Source organism: Delphinapterus leucas, chromosome 4 (assembly GCF_059928025.1).
Source record: "Delphinapterus leucas isolate spDelLeu-1000000601 "Yukka" chromosome 4, BTC_Dleu_Yukka2, whole genome shotgun sequence".
Classification (NCBI taxonomy): Eukaryota; Metazoa; Chordata; class Mammalia; order Artiodactyla; family Monodontidae; genus Delphinapterus; species Delphinapterus leucas.
Window position 1 is genome coordinate 42,738,573 of NC_143132.1, and position 26,029 is coordinate 42,764,601.

The 26,029-nt window shown below is 33.1% G+C and overlaps 2 protein-coding genes across 18 annotated transcripts in view; one reads left to right on the plus strand and one right to left on the minus strand.

Moving 5' to 3' along the window:
- The window catches only part of STX19 (syntaxin 19), a 48,607-nt gene extending 40,468 nt beyond the window's left edge, over positions 1-8,139 (minus strand). For 7 of the 14 annotated variants that reach the window (XR_016392974.1, XR_016392977.1, XR_016392975.1 and 4 more), the window contains exon 1: positions 7,744-7,979. The gene's annotated coding sequence lies outside the window, so the exon portion shown is untranslated. The other 7 variants (XM_089910412.1, XM_089910409.1, XM_089910407.1 and 4 more) reach the window with 5 other exon arrangements.
- The window catches only part of ARL13B (ARF like GTPase 13B), a 75,784-nt gene that overhangs the window by 39,331 nt on the left and 10,424 nt on the right, over positions 1-26,029 (plus strand). For 2 of the 4 annotated variants that reach the window (XM_089910402.1, XM_089910401.1), the window contains 6 exons: positions 12,718-12,823; positions 14,048-14,250; positions 17,374-17,488; positions 20,631-20,856; positions 23,234-23,350; positions 24,319-25,636. In XM_089910402.1, coding sequence (XP_089766528.1) covers positions 12,718-12,823; positions 14,048-14,250; positions 17,374-17,488; positions 20,631-20,856; positions 23,234-23,350; positions 24,319-24,578 — 1,027 coding nt within the window. In that variant the 3' untranslated portion in view covers positions 24,579-25,636. Of the gene's footprint in view, positions 1-12,712; positions 12,824-14,047; positions 14,251-17,373; positions 17,489-20,630; positions 20,857-23,233; positions 23,351-24,318; positions 25,637-26,029 lie in introns of those variants that run through there. The other 2 variants (XM_089910403.1, XM_022581414.2) reach the window with 2 other exon arrangements.

The window sequence follows — 26,029 nt, forward strand, 5'->3', positions numbered from 1 at the left end:
ATCATTTTTTATATTTTTCCCACCTTTTAAATTATAATAAACAGATGAATTTATATGTATATATAATTTCATGTAATTAAGTTATTTATAATTAGTTAATTGTAATTAGCCTAATATAATCCTTAATATAAAAATTCAGATTTTAAGAGATAACTTGTAAAGATTTTTAGCTTTATAAACTAATTTAGGTTGGGATTTCTTGTGAGTTTTAAATATTCAGTTTATGAAAAATTCCGCTTGGTCCCATTTTAATCAGTCAAGATATGCTTGGTTATGTCACAGTAATGTCCAGTCACCAAATCTTGATGGATTACAACCACAGAGATGTATTTTTCATTCACATTTCATGTCCATGTTGGGTCAGCAGGGGCTACTGGTTCCCATCTTGGTTTCTCAGAGACCTAAGCTCCACCTTTCTGAATGTGGTAGGCTGGTAGCGCAGTTGGAAGTACTGGAGAGTCTCTCATAGACATTAAAATGCTGTAGCCTGAAATGATGCGTGTCACTTTCCTTTGCGACTCCTCGACCAACTGAAAGAGGATGGTAGTGATATGTAGTCCTCACCTGTTCTCCAAAGGAGAGGTGAACCTGGTTTCTTCCGCATCTATTGAATATTATAATTTGATGCCAAAAATAATCCTTAGAGGTTAACTAATCAATTTCTCATTTTTCTTATGGGGAAATTGAAAATCAGAAAAGTTAAGTGTTTTACCCAGAGCTTGCTAGTAGTAGTACTGGTATAATAATGCAAACTTCCTGGCTGCTAGACCAGTGCTTTTTTCATTATAAGATGTATAATATAAATTTCCTAGAATGTATATGTTACGTAAAGCTGGGATCATCTATATGCTCTTTTGTATTCAGTATTTTATAAATATTTGATGATTATGCTAGAACAGATTTTTAAAAACACCTACAAACATTGGGAAGTGATTGTAGAAACTTTTTTTTCATGTGATAACTTTGAGAAGGCAGAATTACCACCCATGATTTATTATATGCCTCTGATAAAGACTAATCTTTCTAGTATAGAGGGAGGTAATTACTAAAGTCAGTTAGCCTAATGATTTATCTTGAATAGCTCCATACTGTTCTTTGTTTGGTTTAGTGTTTATCACTTCCTTATCTGTATGCTCCCTCTGGTATTACCATATTGATGCTGAAAATAAATTCCTCCAGAAGTGTTTAAAACGGATGTCATGTTGCTTTTGATATAGCCATAAGCTTTTTCTTTTCTTTCCTTCCTTCCTTCCTTCCTTCCTTCCTTCCTTCCTTCCTTCCTTCCTTCCTTCCTTCCTTCCTTCCCTCCTTCCCTCCTTCCCTCCTCCCCCCCTACATGATTTGAACAAAGCCTTTTCTTTTAAAAATGTTTTTAATGTGATTATTTTCATCAGTAATACAGATACACAGTTTAAGAAGTCAGACCACTTCAAGGCTTATGAAGATATACAGCTGACCCCTGCCTGCCCCACCACATTCTATTTCCAGTTCCTCATTCCCAAAGGCAGTCATTTTCAACTCCTTAGCTATATGTTGCTTCTAAACTCCCTATTTCTTGATAATTTGCTTATGTAGATGTTTACACTTTTTTCAGTTTTAAATAATCTTTGCTATGAAAGATATGAATTTAACTTTTTTTTTTTTTGGCTGCACCACACAGCTTGCAGGACAGTTCCCTGACCAGGGGTTGAACCTGCGCCTTGGCAGTGAAAGTGTGGAGTCCTAACCACAGGACCACCAGGGAATTCTTGGATTTAACTTTCTCTTACACCCCCATCCTTCCCTCAAATTTTTCCTCTCAATGTAATTATATCACAGTTTTTGTTATAGTCAATATTATGTGTTTACGTTATTAGGACTACCCAAATACTATATTTACCAGAATCACATATTATATATACCAGAATCACACCAGAATCATATTATATATACCAGCACCACTAGGGTTATATTTCCTTTCTCAGAATAATTTTTTTCACTGTATCTAGGCTTTTTCAGTGGATAGAGCTAGGAGATGTATATTTTTATTTTAAGAAAGCTTTTCACTGAAGTATTTACGCATATACAGAAAGTGCCCAAAACATAAATGTATAATTTGATGATTTTTCACAAAGCGAACAGACCCATGTAACCACTACACAGATCAAGAACCTTGTAACTTTTAAATTTTTCTTGAAATTATTAATTACCTAAGTTTTTCAGTTGCCTCATTTTGTACATATGCATCACTAATTCATTCTAAAACTCTTCATTTGAACTGAAAATATTCTCTTAATGTATATATAGCAGGTATTCTTTTCTGTTTCATTTTATTGTTTTATCTTTTGCGGCTTCTTTCTTGGAACCCTGATTACCACACAGCTGTTGTCTTGACCTGATTACCACACAGCTGTTGTGTTGGAATTTTTCTCTCCTTCTGTGTATTTTCTCCTCGTTCCTTTCCTCATCTCTATTTTTGGTTTATCCCCTTGATTTGAGGGCATACCATAGCTTCCTTTTAATACATAGGTGTGGTGATAACTTGCATTTCTGAAAATGTTTTTATTCTGTCCTTACACCTGAATGATATATTTGCTGCAGATGTAATTCTTACTTGGAAATTGTGTTCCCTTAGAATTTTGAAACTTTTGCTGTGTTTTCTTTTAAGTTTCTTTGTTACCCTTGAGAAATCTGCCATCTGATTCCTGATATTTTGTATAAGATGTGGGGTTTTTTGTTTGTTTGTTTTTAATTTCCTTCCATGAAATTCTTTGCCTTTTCTCTTTTTTCCTCATGTTTTGAAATTTTGCAATAACATGACCTAGGAACGTCTTTTTGCATGTATTTGCTAGATGTTTAGTGGCTCTTTCCAATTTGGAAATTCATGTACTTATGGTTTCTTTTGGAGGGGATCCTAACTTTTAAAAGAACTTCATCTTCTCCACTTTCTTTGTATTGTTTTCTTTGAAATTGCCCTTATTTGGATGTTGACTTTATTAACTATTCCTCTAATTTTCTTAGTATCTGAAAAGTAGAGTGACTTGCCTGAGGTCACACAACTAAAAAGTAGCAGAGCCTACATTCAGATGTACAGCTACTTGCCTGCAGATCTGTTATTTTTCTTTATTTCATAGTGAATAGATATAGATTATCCTAGTGAAATATGCTACAAATGAAGTTGATCTGTATCAAATATTGTATTATGTTGTTAATATAAATGCTATGTTTAAAAGAAAAAAGTTCTTCCAGTAGGTAATATAGCATATTAGATCTAAAATAATTATGTTAGCAGCTGTATTAGGATTTTTCATACAATCAGACCAAATTAAGCACGTTACAATTTAGAAAAAGAAAAAGTATTAGTTCAGGGACTTCCCTGGCACTTCCATTGCAGGAGGCATGGGTTCAATCCCTGGTCAGGGAACTAAGATCCCGCTGGCCGTGTGGCGCCCCACCCACAAAAAAAAAAAAAAAAAAGAAAAATGATTGGTTCTGATCCCACACACCTGTGTCATGGAAAATCTAAAAAAATTTGAGTCCTATCCTTGGCACCATGTAGAGATAGGGATTCTTGTATTTTCTTCTGCTGTATGTCATAGTCATAGAAAGAGATAAGACAAGAAGTGAGGTACACTGCATTCCTATTTATGTACACAGGTTTCTGTTTCCTATTCATATACTAACCTGTTACTATGAATTCTTACAACTATAATGTATATAGCAGATATGATGTTTGTTGTACTGTTTTTTTTTAATTGACTTGTGTTCCTCATAATATGGGAAAAGAAAAGAGTGATAGTATTGGAGGCCTAGCTGAGAAATGAGGGAGGTATCAAAAACAAACAGATTTTGATTTTTTTACTCATGAGATTTAAGTCTTATCTAATGCTAAGTAGCCTGACAATTTTTAAATTTCACAGTTCTCAAGAACTACAGTGTCTCTTACTTTCTCTTTGGTTGCATGGCTTGGAAGAAATCCCAAAACAACCCTCTCTAATATACTTATGGCTAGTTAGGTCTTTCTTTTTTTCATTTTAATTACACATAAATGAACAATGTCATCAAAAGCCTTTTTCTGAAGCATCATATTTTAACATTTTTTTAAGAAATAGAATATTTCAAAATTGATATTGTAGCACAGTATACTTTTGCAAAGTGCTTTTGAGAAGGTAAATTTTACTGTCACTGATTTTGGAAATGAAGATATTTGACTCTCCCTTCTAAAGGTGGTCTTATCCTGGATTTCTATGTTCTTGGGATAACAGATTCCTAAAGGAATACCACCTTTCATATTTGAATAAAAGATACTTTAAAGAACTCTTTAAAATATATTGATATGTATTTTATATTCATTAATCTTAATAAATTTAGTAGCAAAAAGAAAGTAAATATTCTGAATCTTTTTTTTCTATAGATCTCTATATGTTAACTGATATTAAAGGAAAAACAGTCAGATTTCCTTTCAGTGCTGTATATCATAGCATGCATATTATAGTTAATGATGTTTATATAAAATCAGCTGTAAAGTTTATACTGTGTTCATCTTGGTGTATGTCTTCATTTATTTCTTTTGAACATTTAAAATATATTTATGTTCAAGATCCTTTTGTATTATTAGGTTATTTCTGGTTTCTTAGAAATAATTCCTTTTGTTTATTGTGGCCACCAGTTGTTTTTCTTGGTGATGGGCAAGTATATTTAGTAAACTTTGTCAGCAGATTACCTTCAGTGGGGAATTATATTATACAAGAATGTCCTGAGTGCCCTGCATTATGGATGCATTCTTAACCGCGTTTTTGTGGTTGTCACTACTCGGGCCCCATGGAGTTTGCCCATCATAGCCCAGGTAGTTAAATACAGTTTCCCTCTATATCTGTGGGGAATTGGTTCCAGGACCCCCACAGAGACCAAAATCCACGGATGCTTAGGTCTCATATAAAATGGTGCGGTATTTGCATATAACTTATGTACATCCTCCTGTATATTTTTACGTACTTTAAAAGCATACTTTAAATCATCTCTAGATTACATATAATACCTAATACAATGTACATGGTATATAAATGGTTGTAAATAAAATGTAAATGCTATCTAAATAGTGGCTGGTACGTAGAAATTTCAAGTTTTGCTTTTTGGAACTTTCTGGGTTTTTGCCTGAGTATTTTCCATCTGAGGTTGGTTGAATCAATGCATGTGGAACCTGCAGGTACATAGGGCTGACTGTATGGGCCTGATTTTTCTCTAGTGATTTCTATAGCCCAGGTAGTATAAATAAGGGCCTGAATTTTCTGTAGTGATTTTGTAGCCTGAGTGAATCCCTCACTCCCTGCTGTACTCCTGGACAAGCCAACAGAGACTTTCCTGTGTCTGTATACAGGCTGTTCTTTTTCTGGTCCACTATTTCATATAGGAAACACAGTTTTAGTTCCCTATTATGAACAAACTCTAAACCCGAGCCTCTAAGATAAAAGTGTTTTCTTCTTGTAGCCCATGGAGTTAGCTTTAATTCCTACTCTCCACCTTGGCTATGAATGTGTTCCCTCTTCATTTCTGGCACCTGGAAATTTCCCTTTCTTACTTCACATGTAATGATGTAGTTTAGAAATTTGTCTTTTTTTCCCCTTAAGATTATATCAAACACTTCTCTACGTTTCTAGCAAGAGGAGGAGTTTCTGTATCTGTGCATCTTCACTGAAAGTCATAGGTGATTATCTTTACAGAGTTAACATAATTCAGAATGTTCCCTAAATCCTTATATTCATCTGTGCAGAAACTGACCTAATGTAGGTATTCAGGTGCATGCTATACATAAATTGCATTTTCCAGTAGTTACATACGCACAGCTACATGTATAACTATTTCCCATTTAACTGTTTAATCTTTTATCTTCATAAATTATAAGCAAAGTGACATATCTAAGCATATTAAAATTTAAAAGTTGGAAGAGACAGAGTTCAAGAAGGCATAAAATATTAAGTGCATAGTTGTGAAATCATTTAATTGCTTAGGCAAGTGAAATTGATGATACTACCATTTTATGCAATCTTTTCTCTACCTTAAATTTATTTTCTTAATATCCGAAGAGTTCTATCCAAATGTGAGCCATCTTTCAGCATGTTTAACTTACTGCTTTGCTGTACAGTTTTGAATTCTACTGTTAATAACTGTATCTTTGAGCTTAAATGTGATATTTGCAAAAAGAACACTAATTTATAAATATAGTAATCAAGTTTGACAATTTGTTTTTGGAAATACGAAAGTAAACTTGTATGACTCAAATAAAAGTTTCTCCACTCTATTATAGACAGGGAACATTTCCAGGAACAGAAATATGAATAAAAATTATCTAGTACTTTAAGAACTATGCCCTGGGATAGATACTTTATAAATTTATAGATTTTTTAAACTAAGACATTTCTTTTTATAGTTACTATAATGATTAAATATTTTAAGAAATGTAACCAGTTTTTATTTAACGTAAACTAGAATATTCTTTTGCTTTTGTGTGTGAAGACATGTTGCAACATTTCCCTCGTTCAAGGTGAAAGCAGCTGTTACTGGAATATTCACCTCTTTGGCTACTTAAATGAAGAAAACAAACTTAAAAAAAAATTATTACAAATTGTGTAAATTCTATCTAAGTTTAAATTATCAGACAGTTTTTTGTAATGCAGCCTTTCACTGCTTTTTAAATTCTATTTTTTGTTTAGTGTAAATAACTTAATTGTTAAATTAACTCATTTAATGTAACAAGACCATTTTTGTTTAAATACTAAGACTCATGTAATTTTGAACTCTCACTTATCTGATTAAAGTAAGCTGTACTTATGTAAAATTATTTTTATATTAAATTTAAAACTACATAGCCACAAATATAATGTGTTCTAGGTATTACATAGCCAACTTTCAAGTTTACCCTTAAAACATTTATAAATAATAATTATTATTTTGATTTGAAATGGGTTATATATTAAAATCTAACATAACAATTGTAAAATAACTTTGAAGAAATATCAAAAAATAAAACATGTTTTGGTTAAGCCTCTATACACTGTTTAATTTTGAAAGTATCAGACCTACCTATGTATGTTGCATTTAAATGATGTTGACTTAAATTTTTTAAATTATCAAATCAAATGTAATATTGATATTAAATTTTATAATTTAAGTACTTTCAGTACACTAGCTGAAACATTTCAAAATTGAGTACTTTAAAAAAAATTGACTACTTTGATATTTTACTGTAGTCCTTTTACAGCAAGATTATTTTTTAATTTCCTCAAGTTAATTTTAAAGATTCTGGGAAACTATAATGAAGAAGTTAAGGCCTTGTAGAAAATTATCTTAAATTTTTAAACATTATACATATGGTCATATTGGGCATTAACTTCTTTTCAGAATTAAATGGAAAAGTGTCCTCTAAAGCAAGCATTTTATGAGTAATTTAGTCTGTTTATAGAAGAATTTTAAGTTTGTTTTTATAGGGTCTGACTTTCTAGTGTTTCCAAAATGAAAAGATATTTTTTTAAAGGACATAAAATAAAAAGTTGATTTTGTTTATGGTGGTCTATTTCTAGGAACTCTAAACCCAGATCTCATTCAGCATATCAGTAGTATATATGAGCACATTAGCTGCCTGTAGCCTGGTCCAAATCTGAGCAAAACAGGTAACTTTAATTATCTGTTGGGCTCTTTTTAAATGTCACAGATTTCAGTCTCTGGAAGTCTCACATTAAAAAGTACAAAAAAGAGTGGTATGTTTACCTTTGTCTTGTTCCTTTTGTTGCTTTTCCACCTGCGCAGTTAGAGTCCTGCCTGTGAGAGAAAAACTGAGTACCATCTGTAATGTTTTATTCAAATTTTATTTGTCTCTGTCTTATAGTTCACAGGATAATTTCTGTATGGTTTTCATTTAGTTAACTTAATTGAAAGCCACATAATGAAGTCAAATAAGTTAAAGTTATCGTTTTGTTGTTAATATCAAATGAGAAGAACAAATTTCTTACCTCACCCCTGGAGAATCCAGTTCTGCCTGTTAGCTGCGTTTTCTTTAGATTAAAGTAAGATTGTTTTCAGTGGAGCTAGTTGGTAACAGGAAGTCCTTGTTAAACTGCCTAGATGTACTTGGCACAGGCTCTGTAGTTCCAGTCCTATATTACATATAAAGTACATTACTCACAAAAGAGGGGGTTCGTAATTAAGCAAAGATTACTTTGTTTTCTTTAGGTATGAAAACTTGCTAAGTGTATGGAATTTGGAATAAACAGGAATGGAAAGAACCTTGGGTAAAGGCTTTTTGTTCAGTTTACTTTAAAATGATTTAATTCCATCTTATTTTAGGGAATTCCAAGAACTTAACTCAGAAAATTACCAAATTTCAGAACTACAACAGCCAGAAAAGAGTTCATGTCTTTAAACCTGCCACCTTACCTTTCTTTTTAGTATGCCTGCTATTTTTAAGTTTCTTTCATAGTTTTCCATATCAAAAACTAAAATTGTACAGCACTATATGTTATGCTATTTATTATATCAATATAACAATTCAAAATTAATTTTTACCAGAGTGAAATATTTGTAGGAAAAATCAGAAATAAAATTTCTCTCACACAACTAAATTTTCTTACATTCCCTTTTTCTCTGCCTGAGTTGTTATGATTTGAGGGTGAGAGGAGGGACATTGCTATAATATCTATCAAAATAACATCTGTATTTATTCTTTGGTTTAGTAGTCCTACTTCCTGGAGTCTTTTCCCAAAATAAGAAATAACATCTTCACACACTTTATTCCTCACAGCCCTCTTTGTAAAATCAAGACATTGGGAACAACCCATGATGAAACATCTATATAATGAACATTTTGTTCATTAATAAAGAGTATAGTAATAAATAAGATTTCTTTATACTACTTCAGAGTAATTTTAGGATTTACTGTTTTTAAAAAAAGCATGGTGATGCACAAAAGTGCATCTAACTTTTGAGGAAGAACAGGAGGGTAGAGATACACGCACATAAACACCCCGTAACCAGCCAATAGCAGTGAATATCCATAGTGCTCAAATTGTGGTCTTTAAAATACCATTTCCCCCATGTACATGTTTATATTATTTAAAAAAAACAAAATCAGTGGGAGGATGAATTAAAAACTAATGAAACCGCTTATACTGTTGGTGGATGTGAATTGGTGCAGCCACTATGGAGAACAGTATGGAGGTTCCTCAAAAAACTAAAAATAGAGTTACCATATGGTCCAGCAATTCCACTTCTGGGCGTATATCCAGAAAAGACCAAAAACTCTAATTCAAAAAGATATATGCACCCCCAATGTTCATAGCAGTACTATTTACAATAGCCATGACATGGAAGCAACCTAAATGTCCATCGACAGATAAATGGATAAAAAGATGTGGTATGTATATATATATACATATATATATATGTATATGTATATATAAAAATAAATAATGGAATGTTATTAGGCCATAAAAAAATGAAATAATGCCATCTGCAGTAACATGGATGGACCATGGACCTACAGATCATCATACTAAGTGAAGTAAGTCAGAGAAAGACAAATATATGATATCACTTATATGTGGAATCTAAAAAAAAATACAAATGAACTTATTTACAAAGCAGAAATAGACTCACAGACATAGAAAACAAACTTATGGTTGCCAAGGGGAAGGAGGGGAGGGATAAATTGGGAATTTGGGATTAATAGATACATACTACTATATATAAAATAGATAAAAAAAACAAGGACCTACTGTATAGCACAGGGGAGTATATTCAATATCTTGTAATAAACTATAATGGAAAAGAATCTGGAAAAGTATTTATATGTACACATATATATGTATAACTGAATCACTGCTGTACACCTGAAACATTGTAAATCACAATTAAAAATAGTATAATAATCAATAAAGAAAAAAAAACTAATGAAAATGGTTACCTATAGGAGACTAGGAAGAAGAGTGGAAAAGAGATAGAGAGGGAAAATATTTTTTTCTGATTTCATTTTGTTTTTATAGTTTGAATTTGGAACGATATAAGTGTTTTAAAAATTAAATCTTAACGTAAAGAATAAAACTATTTTTAAAAAACAAAAGCAGCCTGAAACAAATGAACCTAGTTTTGTATCTTGATGGTGGCATAACGGCACAGAGAAGGATTACTTCAAATAATTCTAGAATCAGTATTTTGACTGCATCTCTTGTGGGATATATCTTATAGACAAGAATAACCACAAAGGGATCTTAATGTGCATTAAGTAGTGTTATTTTTAGTAATAATGTTGGTATTATTATGTTGAAACTCATAGGAGAGAGCAAATAGTTAATGATGGCGTTATTAGGAACTGTAGTTTTCAGCATAAGGAAAAAGATACAAATTAAGAAGCTAAGTAAAAACTTGGTAATATTTGATTTAAAATGGAAAAATCAGTATGACCTCATGACTTAATTTTTTCTTTCTTAAAATCTATATTTTTCCTAACTTTGTCCACTGAAATGGTCTAGGAGCAATGGCAAGTCAATAACGATAAATGTCCAGAAGTGCCCAGATTGTGGTCTTTAAAATACCAGTTCATACTAAAAGGAACCAGGGCTCTTTAGGGAATTGGATGAGTTCAGGTCCGGACCATTGTTTCTTACAAAAAAGCAAAGAAGCTATCAAAGACTCTTGGAGTTGTACCAAAAGAAAACAGGAGCCAACACAAAAGGGATTCCCACTGACCAAAAATGGGTAACTTTAAGCCTCAAAAAGAACAGTAACTATAATAAGTTGAAACATCTAATATATTTTAAAAATCCATGAGTCCATAATGATATCTCCCACAAACCAAAGAAAGCAACTTGATCACCTTTGGAGGTTAATAGGACATCAGTTCATTATTATGAAAATTAGGAAATGAAGGCAAAGGATCAAATATTTATCTTGACTTTTCTCTGAATTGTACTTGAGTCACCAAGTAGTTAATGAAAACTTACTTTTTAGCAAAAATCCAGCTAGTTAGTGCAAATGGAATACAGAACTAAAAAAGTCATGATTTTATAGCCACTTATATGATAATGGTATTAAACACAGGTCATTAATGGTTGCTAAAACCATTAGATGAAAGTTTAATGGAAAACTTTATTTTGGACAAATCAGGCTGACTGCAGCCTGAATCCATGGATCCATTTAACCATCACTGAAAGTGGTGCACTCAGATATTAAATGCCTCCTAAGTACTAGCAGCATCTATGAAATATGCTTGCCAAAATATTTCAACTTGAAAGCCATCCAGCCTGTGTATTTAACTACTAGATACAGGAAATACAGGGTGTGTATGTTAAATGACTTCATAAGGAAGATATCAGCCAAATCCTAAACATGGGAGATTCTATAGAACAATGACTTGTTTTGTTTTACAGATAGAAGTCATGGGAGGAAAAGAAGTGTTGGTCATAGTGTTGCAGGAATGGGAGGTGTTGGCGTCGGGAGTGATACCGATTCAAAAACAATTAAAAGAATAAATTGTAATATGTATCTGGTTTGGATCTGGATTTGGACATAGCACTTGTAAAAAGATATTGAGGAATATTAATTTTTTTAAGAACTTAGGTGTGATAGTGATATTGTAATATTTTTTAATTTTTAAATTATGGGGTGACGTGATATGACTGATGGGGGGAAGTGGAAGATACGTAGATGAGCAAGAATGGTACAAAACTGATAATTTTTAAAGATAGGTGATAGGGTTCATTAGATTTATTTTACTATGTACTTATTAAATAATATATATTTGCCTGAAACATATATCAAACCCTGACCAAGACAGTGTTTTATTCAACTTTTTGACCTCTGCCATCTGATAGGCAAATAGTGGTATTTTGTGGTAATTCCTTTTTTTTTTTTTTTTTTACGGTACGTGGGCCTCTCACTGTTGTGGCCTCTCCCGTTGCGGAGCACAGGCTCCGGACGCGCAGGCCCAGCGGCCATGGCTCACGGGCCCTGCCGCTCCGCAGCATGTGGGGTCCTCCCGGACCGGGGCACGAACCCGCGTCCCCTGCATAGGCAGGCGGACTCTCAACCACTGCGCCACCAGGGAAGCCCCCTATTTTTTTTAAACTTATTTTGTTTTTTTCATTTGTTGTTCCTCAATTTGTTCCTAATTGAGTGTAAGGTTTTCTATGCACAGTGCTATGCTAAGTAAATTAGATAAAAGTGGCCTCACTTCTCCAGTAAATTGCACATTTATGTGGATACACTCACACGGTGGAAATACAGGTGAGCTCAAATAATACAAGCTCTGAATGAATATTTGGGTATTTAAAACATGATACAGATTGTATTTAAGAAGAAAAGGACATGGGATAAGAGCCTTTACATCATGATGCAGTGTATTTTAAGAGAAGGATATAATTAATGTGAAAGTTGGAATTGATGGCTGAGTGCTGTGGAAACTAGTCCACTTCTTTTTCTATTTGTACTTTTTTTGTTGGCCTGTTGACCTATTGCTTGTTTTCTTGACAGTTCTCTTTACCTGATTTCCCTTTTATAGGCCAATTCTTACAGACTTACTTTAGCGGCAATAAAAAGGAAAAATGAAGAAATAAATTGTACACTACTCTCTAAAACCAGTATGTTCTGTAATGAGTAGGGTTAAAACTTTGGAATAAGAACATGGTCAAAACGTCTTTTAAGTGGCTGTCTGATTATATATTTGCTATAAAACTACTTATGTCTCTCTAGGTTGGCAAATAAACAAGATAAGGAAGGGGCTTTAGGAGAAGCTGATGTGATTGAATGCCTGTCTCTGGAAAAACTGGTCAATGAGCACAAGTGCTTATGTCAAATAGTAAGTTTTGGGGGTTCTTCTGCCCTATGAATTATGTTCGGTATAACTTAGTTTTTGTAAAGGTGATAAGCAATTAGGGGGTAGGTAGCTAACAAAATAATTTATTAGTGTTTTTAAAAAAATTTTTTAACCTGTTCTCACTGTGTTTTAACAGTTCTCACTGTTCATTTGATATTATTTATTACAGTGATATTTGTTTTCTATTTAGTTGTTACTGACTTCTATAAGCTATCTTTCATGATTTCAAAGACTTTAGGTTTGCTCTTTGTTTAAGACATTGCTGACAGGACCTGTAAGCTATACAAACATGTCGTGCTATAAATTTTATAAAATGGTAAAAGTATAAATACAAAATTTATACTTAGGGGAAGTTTATAATGAATTTAAAAAAATTATATCAGGAGAGTTATCATACAGTCTTGAGAAGATGGACTGAGGATTTAATCATTTATTCTGGTTTCAGAAAATGATTGTTAGGCTGTCAATCGTAAAAGATGGTTACTGGGAACTCCCTGGCGGTCCAGTGGTTAAGATTCCGCACTTTCATTGCCAAGGGTGCAGGTTCGATCTCTGGTTGGGGAACTATGATTCCACAAGCTGTGCGGTGCAGCAAAAAAAAAAAAGGGCTTCCCCGGTGGCGCAGTGGTTGAGAGTCAGCCTGCGGATGCAGGGGACACGGGGTCGTGCCCCGGTCCGGGAAGATCCCACATGCCGCGGAGCGGCTGGGCCCGTTAGCCATGGCCGTTGAGCCTGTGCGTCCAGAGCCTGCGCTCCGCAATGGGAGAGACCACAACAGTGAGAGGCCCGCGTACCGCAAAAAATAAATAAATATATGTTAAAAAAAAAAGATGCGTACTGCCATAAATTCCCTGGTATAACAAATTAAAACTTTCTGCGATTTTTAATAAGTAAGGGTGTTTTTCTTCTGTAAGTTCAGTTTTGTCAGTGAGTTTGTTTAAAATTTAACTGTCAACTTTTTGTGTCATAATCGCTCTCAAAACTTACAGATATGATCCATAAAATATTTCCACTCCTACGTACATACTAATGTAGTGATCATTTCAAGGGTGTGTTTTGTAAGTTGAAGCAGGTGCTTCATATCATTAATTTAATGGGTTAATTAATTTTGATTCGCCAGTAATTATATCTTAATGGTTTATCAATAAATTTTTGTAGAGATCTTTTAGTTTTAATGTTTAAGTCAAATAAATTGCTGTTTTTAAGGAACCTTGTTCAGCAGTCTTGGGATATGGAAAGAAAATTGACAAGTCCATTAAAAAAGGCCTTTATTGGCTGCTACATATCATTGCAAGAGACTTTGATGCCTTAAATGAGCGCATCCAAAAAGACACAGCAGAACAACGTGCTCTTGAGGAACAAGAGAACCGAGAGCGGGCTGAGAGAGTACGAAAATTACGAGAAGAAAGGTAAGTAGATTAATTTTGTAGCACAGTGCATATGAAAAATCAAAAACACCACACTTTTATTAATAATTTTTTTAGTTTTGTCTATTTAGGTTCCTCTTTTTGTATGAAGGAAGATACTAGGTAAATTTTTTATTTCTGTAGACCTGCACAAGTTTGGTTGATAGGGTTCTAAGTTTGGTTGATAGCACAATTGGCATCTATTTGTGGGAAGAGGCCAGGGATGCTGCTAAACATTCTGTGATGCACAGGACAGTTTCCCATAGCAAAGAATATGTCAGTAGACTGAGAAATCCTTCATTAGTCTCAGCAAAGATAGAAGGTAAGCAGTTAGTGGATCAGCCAGCTGAAGCAAAATCTGATCTTCAACACTTGTTTTGTCTGAAAGTGGACTAAATTGCACTATCTCAGGTTTTAAAACATGCTTTTAAAATTATTTTAAAAATATGTTGCCTAAAGGGAAATTTAAAAAATAAGTTTAGCAAACTCTAAATTAAAAAAAAATGTTTATGTAAATTCTACCACAGAATCAGTTATAATAATGTTAATGCTAGAAGAAAGTACTCAGATTTGATTAGAAGTTGAATTTAGTTCTTAATCCCAAGATTTCTCTTTCTTTCGCCACTGACATGGCAGGGGAGGGAAGAAACAAAAAGATTTCTAAGTGAGCTCCTGTGAGATCCAAAGTGGTCTTCCATCTACCTAAGTAATATTGGCCTTCCATTTGCTTTAACAGTTGCAGCCTGGTAGGCAAGAACCCACTAACTGCCCTTGGTGAGGTGCTCCTTTATGTTGTCAAGGAAATCCTCTGATTACTGGTATCTTTCATTTAATTCAGAGATAGGACTTAAAGGAAAATATTTGGAGAGATAACTCTTCTGTCCTCAAGGGCTCAATAACATGAGCAGGTCAGTCATCTCAGTCTCTCTTGATAACAATATGAGGTTTTAGTTCCTATGAGAATCTTTATTTTCTATTCTAGTGTATATTTTCATGATATAAAGCTCAGTACAACCAGTCATTCATACAAATATGCCTTCCGTGTGTTTATAAAAATAAAGTATATGGCCATACTTTTCTAAAGGCTTCTTTGCTTTTTCTCTACTTAGAAAAAACAAAAAGAACAAAAAAATTGAGTTGGGTAAAAGAAATCTAATTAGTATTTTTTTTCAAGTTTTTACTTTTTCCATAAAGATATTCCAGGTCATGTTATGGCAGGCTTTTCTGGTACCCCATTTGCCTTTCCTCCTTTCTCCTAGCCATGCCACTTGTGGTCTGAGTCCTCTTCTGTTGAACAGAGACTGCATAATTAAATTTAGACAGGAGTAATTAAAAAAAAACTTTTTATTGTTAAATACAATCTAATAGGTTTGGATTTTTTGTTGGTTTGGATATTTTTGAAAAAACAGTAAAACAAGCTATTATTGGTATCTGAAAATAGTATATTAATACCAGATACCTGAAATTGCTTACTAATAAATGAGTAACATTAATGACTGTTGGGACTTCCCTGGTGGCGCAGTGGTTGAGAGTCCGCCTGCCAATGCAGGGGACACGGGTTCTAGCCCTGGCCCGGGAAGATCCCACATGCCACAGAGCAACTAAGCCCATGCACCACAACTGCTGAGCCCGTGTGCCACAACTACTGAAGCCCGCACGCCTAGAGCACGTGCTTAGCAAAAAGAGGGGCCACTGCAATGAGAAGCCCACACACTGCAATGAAGAGCGGCCCGTGCTCACCGCAACCAGAGAAAGCCTGCGCACAGCAGCAAAGACCCAACGCAGCCAAAAATAAAAATAAATTTAAAAAAAAATTAAAAAATAAGGACTGTCCTGTAAGTATGTTTATATACAGAGTGCTTTCACATATATTACTTTACCTGAAATAACCCTATGAACTATGTATTTTATCCACATTTATGGGAAGGCAGAGGCTCAGGTATCCAGATAGATATCCAAGGTCACAGAAGTAGCAAATTGCAGATCTCTAAATTTTGGCTTCCTAGGTTCAGAATGAAAGTATATATCTTTCCATCATAGAACTTAATTAATAAGTGCCATAGTAATGAACATTGACATTGTTATACTATTGTTATACAGTCTAGTTGCAGATCTACAATACTTATGTTTCTATCTTCAGCTGCTTCTTTTAGTAACTTATTACCTTCATCTATGGGGCAACATTAGCTTTAAATCACAGAGTAATAAAATTCTCAGTAGTAACTAATATAGAAATACTTATTTAATCTAAGTGATATAGGGCAGCTTATTTCTATAGCCTCTTCTACTTATGCAAAGCAACAGTTGTTATCTAGTTCATTTATGATATATAACTAGACACAGCTCTTAAGATGAAGGTTAACAACAGGACTTATTTATCTGGTTAACATCAGTGAAGAGGATAGCATTTGTTTGGGAGGGTAATTAATAAATTGATAAATATAAACCTTTGTTACATAGAAAAATAATTAATATGCATCACTGATGTTAAGAACTCAGTCATAGGGAATGTCATTTTGTCAGCATTTTTTTTTTTAAATTTCTTTCTCTCTCTCTCTCTCTCTCTCTCTCTCTCTCTTTCCTTCTGGCTGCGTTGGGTCTTCATTGCTGCGTGCAGCCTTTCTCTAGTTGCAGCCAGCGGGGTCTACTCTTCGTTGTGGTGCACAGGCTTCTCATTACGATGGCTTCTCTTTGTTGTGGAGCACAGGCTCTAGGCACGCGGGCTTCAGTAGTTGTGGCACCCGGGCTCAGTAGTTGTGGCTCGTGGGCTCTAGAGCGCAGGCTCAGTCGTGGCGCACGGGCATAGTTGCTCTGCGTCATGTGGTATCTACCCGGACCAGGGATCGAACCCATGTCCCCAGCCTTGGCAGGCAGATTATTAACCACTGCACCACCAGGGAAGTCCTGTCAGCATTTCTTTCTTTTAAAATTCAAATAATTAATCTTTACATGGGGATTGTGGCCTGTTACCTGCATAAAGATATCTGAAAATCTCTCAGTAATTCAAAACCATGTCCAGATGTTTAAATTACTGAACTCAATAGCCTTAAACCTATTGGAAATGTTCTTAAACATGGTTCAGCATTTTCTCATAAGGAATTCCGATTTTTTTCCCTCAAACAATAGAGAACAAAGAGAGCGAGAGCAGGCTGAACTCGATGGAACCAGTGGTCTGGCTGAGTTGGACCCAGAACCAATTATTGTTAATCCTTTCCAGCCGATAGCATCTGTAATCATTGAGGTATGGATGGTGGCAAATGTAATTTTTATGTCTTAAGTTATAAAGTTGGAAGCTCAGAAAGGAGGCAGGGAGATAGAAGTATTTCACCAGAGGTTGATTATTTGTAAAAGAAATTAAATGGGGGAGATGGGTTAAAGGTTTGCTGCTTTTTCTTCCTCTTCAGATTTACCTTCTGATCTAGTATAAAAAGGGAAGATGACTTCAGAATTAACTGAGAATGAAAATAAAGATTGAATGTAGCAACTATCACAGTTACTGTTCTGATAAATTTTTTTTGTCACTTATTTCATATAATAGTATGTTTACTCATATTTACATTATCTTTATCCCTGTATTGCTATTACTATCCCTTTACAGTAATATTTAGATGCTTATGGTGCATTATAGTACATAAATGATTTTCTAGTTATTTTCCTAGGATACTTAATGTTTGAGACTATAATAAATTCTCTTATATCTGAATATTATTTATTTTAATTTTAAATGTCAGAAGTTTTACCAAAATTAATGTGTAGATTTTAATCATGAAGAAGTTATGGGGTTTTATGTGTGCGTGTGTGTGTGTGTGTATGTGTGTCCGTGTCTGTCTCTCTGTGTCTTTGTTTTCATTTGCTACTGGTGTTTGGAGTTTGCATTGGCCCTGCTTTAATCACCTTCAGCAGCTATGCCTCCTCAGTGGCAGAGCTTCCTAAATCTCCTCTCCGTTCCCTCAGAGCTTAATGTGGCAGGTGGCTTGCTGGACCCGCCTGTATGTTCTCTATTCCTCTTCCCTGTCACTGCCTCCTTCCACACAGGTACTCATCCGGAAAGGTGGATGATTATTTCTTCCTTGGGGCTGCTGCTGAGGAGGGAGGCAGCTCCACAGGTAAGAAGATGAGTGTAGAGTTTTTGGTGTTGCTTTGTGTTTGCCAAATAGTTGGTAATATGAGATATTTGGTCTGAAGTTAGTTAGATACTAGAAGGTTAGCTGTATTTAATCTTTTTATTAACCCCATTGCATTTACCTTAAGCGTATGCTTTTCTTAGTAAAGCAGTCTTAATAACTTGAGCTATTGTTTTGTGTCCATACTATTAAATATGGTGTTTGTCAAGTTTTATATTCTTTTAAAAATATTGGTAGAGGAAAAGAAAATCAAGTTTGGTTTTTTACTTTGAAACATTGATTTACTCTATATTTGTAATAAAGCTCACCTTATAAATAATGACCAATTATTTTATAGTACCATGGTTGTAAATTACTTAGAAGGCCTTAGCACTTCTACCAACATTGTATTTTTCACAATATAAAGATATGAACAATACTGGTATACAGCACAGAACATCTTATATTGAGGTCCCTGAATTAATTAGTGGCATGGGGAAAGTACAGTTATTATGCTTTTAAAATACAGTAATTTTAAGAAGATCATCAGTAAAGGAATGAAATAAATGAAAATAAATTATCCATAGTCTCTCTTTTTCACCAGGCAAATTTTCTTTTCTTCCCCGTAAAACTTCTCCTTTAAAATATTACCTTACATTCATTCCTTTGATTTTATCACAGACAATAAAAATGGTGAGATATTGGTTCCAGAATAGACAAACAGATCAATGAAACAATAGTAACAAACCAAATTATATATAAGCATTTAGTGTAAGATAAATGTGGCATTTCAAATCTGGGAGAAAAGGATATTGGGACAACTGAACAGTCATTTGGAAAAAAGTAGAATTATTGAACACTGTGTACCAAATTAAATTTCAAAAGACTTAAATGTATAAAAAAAGAAGACTTAAAAATACTCACATAATACAGTTAGACATTGGTATATACTTGGAGGAGGTTGAAACTTTCAAAGCAGGACAATGAGGCCACAAATCATAAAGTGAAAAATAGGTAGATTGTATTATATTCAATATTTAAAGAGATGTTCTACAGAGTTAAAGACAGAAAAAAAAACCCAAGCTAATCCTAATGAAAAATATTTGAGACCCAGGAAACAACAAAAAAAGAACCCTTAAAAAATTACTGTGTAAATAATGAGACTCTAGTAGAAAAACGAGCATTGGGTTATCATGGGTAGTTCCTTAAAGAAAAAATTAAAATGGCAATAAGCATATTTAATAACTTATCTTCAGTTGTATTGATAATAAAAATATTCAATGATAAATCAACACTGAGGTAAAAAATATTTATTAGTTTGGCAGAGATGTAAAAGATTGGTAATGATTAAAAAAGCATTAAAAAAGATGTCACGGGGAGGACTTCCCTGGCAGTCCAGTGGTTAAAACTCTGTGGTTCCACTGTAGGGGGTGTGGGTTCGATCCCTGGTTGGGGAATTAAAATCCCATGTGCCGAGTGGCGAGGACAAAAAAAAAAAAAACGATACACTCTCTCAACCCTTTGCCTGTGGTGTAATTTTACTTTAGTTTTTCTGAAGGAAAGTTTGTAGTATGGCACATTTTAAAATGTGCTTACTCATTGATCCAACATCTTGACTGTTAGGAATTTATTCTAAAGAAGTAATTCAATAATTATATTTCTTATAATAGTGAAAGGTTGAAAATCACTTCTTTGTCCATTGATTGGGTATTGGTAAAATAAGATGATAGAACCATTCAAAACGATTGTATAATTGATGAAAGTAGTAATGGCTTACACATATAGCATTATATAATATTTTCATAGCTAACACTTTATTATGTATGTGTTATGCAATATTCTAAGCACTTTATAGGTTCATTGACAAAGAAAGAAATGTATATTCTTAAATTAAAATTTCAATTCTTTTTTGTTTAAAAATATACATAAATATGTATATATAGACAATCAGTCACATTTATGTATGTTTGTGGATGGTGTATGTCTGTACATGTGTGGGGTAGGCAAAGAAAAGCACGTCTTTGTGACTATACGTCAAACAGTGGTCATCTCTAGATTGTGAAATTACTGGTAATATTTATTTTCTTTCTTTATACTATCTCTGTTTTCTGAATGTTTGACAATTAACATGCTTTAATGATAGACTCAACAAATAATTTTTTAATAGAAATATCACATTGCCTGGAAGTTACAGAATGCTCTTGGATTATTTGATTTCTCCCTTAATACTATCTTAGATATGACTATTATATTAAAAATGATATATTTCATTTTTGTCAGAATGAAAAAAAACTTGAAAGAGAGAAAAAGAGGCAAAATGTGGAGGAAGACAGTGATGGCTGTCCCCTGAAACATAAAATGGAGCATGAGCAAATAGAGACACAGAGCCAGATCAGTGACAGTAGCCAAAAAAACAATGGGTTCGGAATAGTAGAAAATTATAAGGAGGCATTAACACAGCAGTTGGAAAATGAAGATGAGACAGACCAGCAGTCATCAGAATCAGGTGATAAATCTAGTTATTAAAAATATATATACTTATTTATTTTTATATCTATTTTATTTATTTTTAAGTTTTATATATTACATATAACATAAATAATACATATAAAACTTAAAAATACCTCTTTCATTTGTCATGATTATTTTCATAAAAAATGTATCGCAAGATTTTTCATCTCCAAATGCGTTATTTATCATGGTTTTCTCTTGAATTTTAGGTAATCATTAGTCAGTTTGCTAATTTATGTTTTTATTCATGATGCCTTAAAATCTAGTCCTTTGTAACTTAAAAGAATTTCAGCTGAAAATTCATTTTCAAAAATTTGGAATATTGCACAGCCCCAGGAATCTTTGGAACATATTTAAAACCTTTAAAGCTTTTGGAGGTTTGTCTTGTTTTTCTTAATCCTCATAATGTTATGATCAGCATCAATTCCTTCATTTGCTTGTTATTTCTATAGGATGCAGACATAATCAATTGAACATTTTGAAAGTTTTATCAAATAGCCATATTACTCTTATTTTAATATTATACAACATCTTCAATTCATAATTATTTTACTTTTTCTAAGTGGTTATGTAATTTAACAGGAAGTTCACATCTTTTGGTATCATAGAGAGAGCCTCTGCCTTTGGACTCAAGACATCCTGGGGTAGCATCCAGACTTTCTCACCTACTAGATATATGTTACGTTATATAGTGTTCTTCAGTCCTCGTTTCCTCTCTAAAATGGGGTTGTCATCTTTTTTTTCACCAGGCTTTTAGGTTTACTTATAATAAAAGTAACCGTATGGTGTTCCTAGCACAGGGCCTGACACATGGGAAATACCCAATAATCATTGCTTCCTTGCCATTCCTAGTTAGCAATATGGTTCCATGGTATATAAGAATTTTTGTACAGTATCAAAGAGTTTGTGAAAATAAGATCTCAGTCCCTGAGCTGCAGATTAGCTAAATGGATATTTTGCTATATAGAAATAATTAGATTTGAAAGTTATAGTTTTGTAATTTGGGAAGTTAGGGTAGCCACATTTGTACCCATATCGCTCTATCAACAGGGTAAAACAAAAAGTAGACTTAAAGTGGCCTCTCAATATATTGGAAGAACTCTTTCAAACACTAATATGTTGTTAAAGAACAAAATGATTTGGTAGATGATTTGAAAATATTATTTAACACAGCACTATGCTATTTACCATAGCGGTCCTCGGGTATATTATTCTCATTATACAGAATAGGAAACCAGGGCCTTGGAGAGGTTGAGTAATTTAAGATCATATGTCTCATCTGTGGCTGTACTGAGACACACTTCCGTCAACTTCAGGTCCTCTGCTTCGTATCCTATGCTTGTCCATGACCCTGTTCTACTGCCCATCCGAAAGTACCATATGGTTCTGGAGGTTCTCTTTCCTTTCTCCCAGCTGTAAAGCTTACAGCTTTAATTGTAAAAAGATGTCTCTGTTTCTATCTAGAGTAAAATGTCTCAAGTGATACTAATTTACTTAGAAAAATAATGTTTCTAAATATATTTGTATTTCTCATTGCTTTATAGGTTTCATAGATGTTGGCTGCTTGTTGTGTAACAGATAATTTCCATTTTAGAAAATGTATTATATATATAAATTTAGCAATTTGGGATTGTCAGTGAAAATATTTCAGTGACTATGATGTTTGGTTATTTAACTACTATGCCATTCTGGTTCACGTTGTTAAAGTTTACATGTTAACAACACAGATGCACTTAAAATGTTCATATGTGCCTAAGTGAGAATCTGTAAATAGTTATTTTTAGAAAGATTACAAATTCAATTCTGTAACGTCTAACAGTGTGAGTTTTGGTTACATATATTTATATTGGGCATATCTTATTTGGGGGTTATTTTCATGGATAATGTGTTTAGATTTGATTGGGGTGTTTTTTCACATTTCAAAGGATTATTCTTGGGCTTATACCTAGAATCATTCTGTATATCCTATTGAGACAAACCAATACCTCTCCTTTTTCCCCAGGTCATTCTGAGTTTCATGGAAATCCCTGCAGCTAGATAATTCCATTTACTTAGTATGATATATGGGGAAAAAAATGTTACTTTTGGAAATATGGACTTTTTTTGTATTCCAAATCACCTTTCATAGAACTTAAAATATGGCTTTTTGCCATTTGTGTCATATTCATCATTCATCCAATAAACCATCACTTAAAAATTTATTCTTAGTAAAGGCAAGTTCACAGTTCATTATTGGTAACAATTTTTAAGTTGAATTGAAGATATATTCCTATGGTAATAATAATATCAATATTCTAATTCTGTTCTTTAGTTTTTATTATAGAAGTAACTTCTTCACAGAGGCATAAAGTTTCATGTTTATATTCTTACAGATAACAGTAAAAAGAAAACTAAGAAGCTAAGAATGAAAAGGAGCCACCGTGTAGAACCTGTTAATACAGATGACTCTGTTCCTAAGAGTCCAACACCACCCCCACCTCCTCCTCCTGGTGAGTTAGTTGATGTTGATACAGAATTTAGAAATACTGGTTTAAACATTGAAGAAAAAGAAAGAAATTATGCAGTTTTTATTCAGTATATTTATTATCTTGTGAATTGTGAAAAAGGTAGAATTTTTTGCCCCATCTACTTTATTCAGAATTTATCAACGTAAATATCTGTTGCTTTTTTTATTCAGAAAAAATGTTTTATGAAAGTAAAAAAAAAGTAAAAATTAATAAGAAAACTTTACCTAAGCACTTCTTATAATGGATTCAAGTCCTATTTGAAATATCAGTACCCAGATTGCTAAAAGGAATTTAAGTTTAAGGAATGGATGGCTAACATGAGCTTTTAAAAAATTAGATCTTTCATCCTGAAAGTTACCATTTGAAACCAAGATGTGTGAGTGTTTCCATTATATTTCCAACATTCATGCCGACCTCCTAAGCTGTTATGAGGATTAAGTGGAATACTGCATATAAAGCACTGGGACATACTAACTGCACAATAATAGTAATTTTTTAGCACTGGGTATAGTACCTCCCATACTCAATAAATATCAAACGTATATATTTATAGTTTCCTTTTAGCCCTGCTAGAAGGCTTTAGATGGTAACATTTTCCTTTGAGAATTATTTTAAGACTCATTTCTAGTATTCCATTTAATAAGTGTACATTTCTTTTAGTCTCTGTTGGGGGTTAGAATAGTAGCCTAAGGTTATTTATGATGGTAGTGAGGATGCTTATATTTTTAATGAAAGGTAAATAAAAATTTTAAGCAGATATTACCAACCTATAATTACATTTTTAAATAGAAGCCATTTAAAATGGGTTTATGGTTAGTCAGTACTGCATCATTCAGTATATATGAATTGATATTGAAGTTATATACATTCCTGTCAAGAAAGGGATCCTCTCAACAGACCTAAAGAGATATTGTTTAACAGTGTTTTTAAATGTTTTTCTTTTTCTTTAGTTGGCTGGGGAACCCCCAAAGTCACTAGACTTCCAAAACTTGAGCCTCTTGGTGAAACACGTCATAATGGTAATGCAAAAGGATCAGTTTTCAAAGCTCTACGTATCACATTCACTTTTCTTTACCTCATTACTTCAACAAACTTTTACTTTTGGAAGCCTTTCAAATCCACAACCATCCTTTTTCATTATACTCCACTTTTTTTCATTTATTTTTTTTTTATTCTTAAGTGCCCTTTGCCTCTATATAATTTGATTTGACCTTTACCTTAGAATACAGAGGTAAAGACCATCAGAGCTTGTGTTTATCCATTATATATTAATGTAAATAGTTGTGAAAGGGAAAGATTTTTAAATATCTTAAATATGAGACAGTACATTTATAGTGTTAAAAACTTCATTGTCCTATATATGCTCAATATACTCAATGATAATGTCGCATAATTGTTCTTTCTTTGCTTCTAATGACACTCAGCTGCTGTATATTACAATGAAGTAAAGAGTAACACAGTTTGTAAGATCAGAGACCAAATCAGTAAGCCAAATAAAGTTCAGCTAAATAGAAAGTTACTAAAGGCTTCATTGACTAAAGAAAACACTTTTTTTTGGATGAAATTAACACAAGGTTTAGTACAGCCAGTATAGGGCATAAGAACGTCACCTGGAAAACTAGAGAAAGGACAGTTGGGAGTAGAGAACTGCCTTATACAATAGGCAGAAGTTCTGATTTCAGACCATCAGCCCAGACCAGATTCTTTTAATAAAATATTTCTAAAATGCAGAAGGATAATTTTATATATATATAGTAACTCAATAAACTTCTTTATCAAGAACATTTCATTTCCTTTCTGATAGCTCTGTTTACCTGATCTAGAACTTGGTTTCCTAAGAAGACCCATTTACTAGGGAAAAAAAAAAATCAGAAGTTTAATCTTTAGAAAAGCCTTATATATAATTTGAAATTATATTGAACTGTATAAAATATTTTATTCAAAAAGTATATAAATTTAAATGTGCTGGTTGCTTTCTTTTTCTGAATACTGTGTCAATAATGAAATATTTCTTCATAACCATTAGTGAAAATTAAAAGGTTTTTTTCAATTCTAAAGACAGAAAGTTTGTCCTTAGACCATATCAAAATTACAGTGAAATCACATGTCTTTTTGGTTGCTGACTTTACATCATGATGTTTTTATTGACTATAATAGGTTAATTCCTGTTTTATTACACTCTGAAATTGTGTATGCTAGACTGCATTATCAGTTTAAATATTCACTGTGTTGTTAGAAACAATTAGATAATGCTAATATATGTGTGTATAAATACATGTGTGCATGTGTTTATACACAGATATATTAGCATTATCTAATTGTTTCTAACAACACAGTGAATATATATAAATACACGTATATAGAGAAAAATATTAATTTCTCATATAACAGGTACTATTTTTTCTTACTGAATTGGGCATCCAACAAACAACTGTTTTGTATCTGACACCACCTAAAACATTGGTGATGCCAAGATGAATAAGACATAAATTCTACTTTTCTGGGGATCCTAGTCTAATAGAAAAGATAATACTCCAGCTTACTATAATATATGTGACAATTCACAATATATGGTAAAAGGTTCTATGGTGTATAATTGGAGTACTGTGCACAAACTGCCTAGACAGTGAAAGTGGTATTAGAACTGGGCCTTTGAAGAAT